This window comes from Coenobita brevimanus, chromosome 67 (assembly GCF_032717465.1).
Source record: "Coenobita brevimanus isolate Jiangsu-jjx chromosome 67, ASM3271746v2, whole genome shotgun sequence".
Lineage (NCBI taxonomy): Eukaryota > Metazoa > Arthropoda > Malacostraca > Decapoda > Coenobitidae > Coenobita > Coenobita brevimanus.
The window spans coordinates 30,037,590-30,041,462 of record NC_137020.1 but is presented as its reverse complement, the minus strand read 5'-3'; the positions used below and the strand labels follow the sequence as shown (position 1 = coordinate 30,041,462).

The 3,873-nt window shown below is 40.0% G+C and overlaps 1 protein-coding gene across 1 annotated transcript in view; it reads right to left on the bottom strand.

Moving 5' to 3' along the window:
* LOC145405459 (latrophilin Cirl-like) overlaps nucleotides 1-2,207 on the bottom strand; it is a 32,531-nt gene extending 30,324 nt beyond the window's left edge. The window contains exon 1 of the mRNA XM_080276805.1: nucleotides 1,945-2,207. Coding sequence (XP_080132931.1) covers nucleotides 1,945-2,071 — 127 coding nt within the window. The 5' untranslated portion in view covers nucleotides 2,072-2,207. The remainder of the gene's footprint in view (nucleotides 1-1,944) is intronic.
* Nucleotides 2,208-3,873: the final 1,666 nt, after the last annotated feature.

Sequence of the window (3,873 nt, the reverse complement as noted above, 5' to 3'; positions counted from 1 at the left end):
AAAGGATCCAATGCCACCGCTAGTCACGAAGAAGCGCAATGAAAAGGATCCAGTGCCACAGTATTGTCTTGTTCTGCCAGTGAGCTACGGGGAAGAGGCTGCAAAAGGACGAAAATCTGAGCCAAGTTAAAGTGAAGGAAGTGTAGGTTTATAGTACTATCACTTGATCGCTCCTAGATCTTTGTACAGAGAGAGAGAGAGAGAGAATCATAAGATATAGATGAAAAATACTTCTTCTTTCCCTCCCCTCACAGTTTATAGTTTTTCTTGTGGTTGGATTGTACGCCACGAGAGAGAGAGAGAGAGAGAGAGAGAGAGAGAGAGAGAGAGAGAGAGAGAGAAAGAGAGAGAACCGTAAGATACATAAATGAAAAATACTTCTTCTGTCCCTCCCCTCACAATTTAGACAGTTTTTCTTTTGGCTGGATTGTACGCCATATTTTTTCTAACGTCTATATTATGGCCACCACTGATGATTTAGAATTTCTCCTCGATGATTTAGAATTTCTCCTCGATGATTTAGAATTTCTCCTCGATGATTTAGAATTTCTCCTCCATGATCTAGAATTTCTCCTTGTTAAACAATCAACAGGCTTTCCCTTCGCCACCAAAATTACGAAATATCAAAAGCCACAAAAAATTCGAGGCATGAACAGGCCCACACAGTCAGCTAGGAGGGCGGGGAATACGTCTTTTCTTGCTAATGACACTCGGTTTTATTTTTGGCAGAGACCCCCTTGTGGTAGGAAAATTAATAGTGTTTATAAGCCGTTCACTGCGAGAGGCGTTCCTAAAATTATTAAAATCATAGTAAAGTAGTCTGGAAATAAGGAAGAATTGAAAGTAGGCCTGATTGTGGAGCTGTTAATAGTGGAGCGGTGGCGGTGGTAGTGGTAATAGTAGTAAATGATGGTAGTCGTACATGTTACTGATATGAAAAAATGCGGTCACTCAGTTTGGGATCTGGAAGTAAAGACGCCATCGTAGTAAAACTGTAAATAGGATGTATGGATATTAATGGAGGCGACCGTAACTGAAGATAGCCGCGGATTTTAGTGGAAGTGGTGATATCAACTGAGTATATTGTATTCCTTCTACTCTAATTTGGCCCAGGGTTTCGTCTTTTTGTAGCATATTTCACGTAGCTCATTGGCAGAAGACAATTCTGTGTCTCTACAACTTTTCCATAGCACTTCTTCGTGACAGGCAGCATTCGTATTGGAGAGATGTCACTTTAAGGCCAAGTTAGTGTGATGAGAGTATAGCTGTGTAGGGTGTAGGTGAAAGTAGTCACAAATGTTACTGGAATTGGTGCTGGCAATTATTGTGGATGTCTGTAGTGTTGGTGGGTTTTGGTTCTGGTACAGCAAGCCTTCGTGGTCATTTGAATGTCTGACCCTCACCCTGCGGTTGCCCGACACCGCAACTCGTCATTGGAAGTTGCACACCAGACAGTGATAATAGCAGGATCGGTATATGTACATTGTTATAGTTGCTTAAACCCGGTCGTTTTGGTCGAACAGACCTGTCGACCACAAATATGCAACTAACACTGTGGGGCCGTCCTGCTGGTACAATACATAGTACATCGTGCAGGGAACCGACGTCCCCTTGTGATAGGCAGCGCCTCACCAGGGTCGGACCAGGGTCCTTCCCACGGTGAGGTGCAGGGAAATATGAGATGGTTTGGCTCCCTGGAGGACGCCGCAGCTACTTTGCTCCACTCAAGGTGCACAGCGCCACCACGTGTAGGCTCTTCGTCGGCTTCAGTATATGTGTGTATACCGCTATACTGTTATGATGGTCAGATATAAGGCAAAAGTGTTCAGATTATTAAGCTATGGGACAAGTGAAAGCATTTTAAAGTAGTATAGGCTGGAACGCAAGAACATATTATGTGTCAGCAAAACGAAAAACTTTACTAATTGTATTTTCCCTCCTTACCTGCACGTGTAGCCGATGCCGCAGTGAGGAAGAGCAGCAGTAGGAGGTGGTGGTGGTAGGGCCGCAGGGAACCCACACCCATACCCACGCCCGTACCCGTACCCACACCCACACCCGCCACACCCATACTGCCCAGCAACTCTGAAAGGATGGAAGTGTTAGCGGCTGCGAATGGTGAGTGTTAAGAGCATATTGTAGTCAATCGGGGTAAATAAAAGCAATTTGCCTTAACTTTGCTTCACTGATCCTGTTTCAAAGCAAATGGGCAGACTGAATATCACATGGCAGTGGGTACATGACATCCCAAAACATGACATGTGAATGAAAATTATACAACCAGTGCTGAGATTTTAAAGAATATGTGGATTTTTTCTTTTCCCCCGGTGAGTGGGGAAAATGATAACCGTTTTCGGGGTAAAAAAAAAAAAAAAAAAAAAAAAAAAACTGAAACTAATGGAAATACAGCTTCCAAAAACTCATGAATTTTTTCTTATGTGTACAACACATTTAGACATAACCTATAATTAGATAAAAAAAAATTACAGCATACATTCTGAATATAGACACATGATTTCAGTTATGAACCAAGGCTTTACCTCCGCCAACGAAGTTCGAGGTTATGTATTCACCTACAGTATGTTTGTGTGTTTCTTGTTTGTTTGTTCACACACTATATCCAAAAGTTCCCAATGAATGTCATTAAAATTTTGTGGAAGGGTGGACCATGGACCAAAAAAGAATTTTGGGGCAGATCCGGATCCGGATCCGGATCCGGATCATGATCGTGCAATAGCACTGACGGAGGTATGCGCTCTCTGAGTGCCTTCTTGTCCTTTATATGTACTGGTATCTTACTTGTTTGGACTGATCCATGCAAACTTCACATTCTTCTAACGTTTTGCCTTTTTATGAGAAGGAAATCCAAACTTAACTGCATTTTTGAAGCATTCATGAACTTCTGCTTCTTCAGAAAGATAATTGTATTGCTTTCCATGAAGTTTATGTGAAGCTGTGTTGCACCTCACATTGTTGTTTTGTTGTATTTTTTGCTTTGTTGTGTTTTAGTTGCAATAAGAAGCATAGGTTTTTTATTATCCCTTTGGGGTGTCTGTACCCGGGTTAAAAAAAAAAAAAAACACACGTATCTATTCTGAAGTTACAAAAGCAGGCAGGTCCTGTCTCTTGGTTTGGCTCTTAAGGACAACTGTCACTAATCACCTGAAAGCAGAATGAATGCAGTGCATTCAGAGCACCTGAAATGGCATTACGTAAAGGAAAAATGCCAAAAAAGTTAAATGAGCAAAAAATAAAAAATAAATTCTTCGTTTGATCATAACCTGGCACCAGATCATTGTTGGGCAAATCTGCATACACATAATATGGAGTATACTGTAGGTAGGCCCATCACCACACCAAAAACTAGAAAAATTAGGCAACAGAGAAAGATTGGCAGAGCTGTGTTACTTTTTACCCCAACTTGCCCTATGTTTTTTTCTACCCCGATTGATGATGTGTGTTGAATACTATTGACATTATTTTGGTTTCCTGTGTAGTGAGTTTTATTGTTATTTATATTGTTATCTTTATATTGTACAGAATTTGAGGAGGGTGTAACTCTATTTTCATTAAGCGATTTTACTGCAGGTATAAATCCTTTCATTGTAGTAACTCACAGCACTGAAACAAATTAGTGAACTCGTTAGGGGAAATGTACCGTATGTAATATATATATATATATATATATATATATATATATATAAAATCAGCTCTAACAGTTATTAATAAGCTAAAACAGGACATAAGAAAAATATCAGTATGAATCAATTTATGGTCTAGTTAGAAAAAAAAAATGCAGTAGTACCAGAATGTACACTGTTGTAATAACATTATGAAACTAACTTGTAGTAAAAAAATATCGATAATTACTTT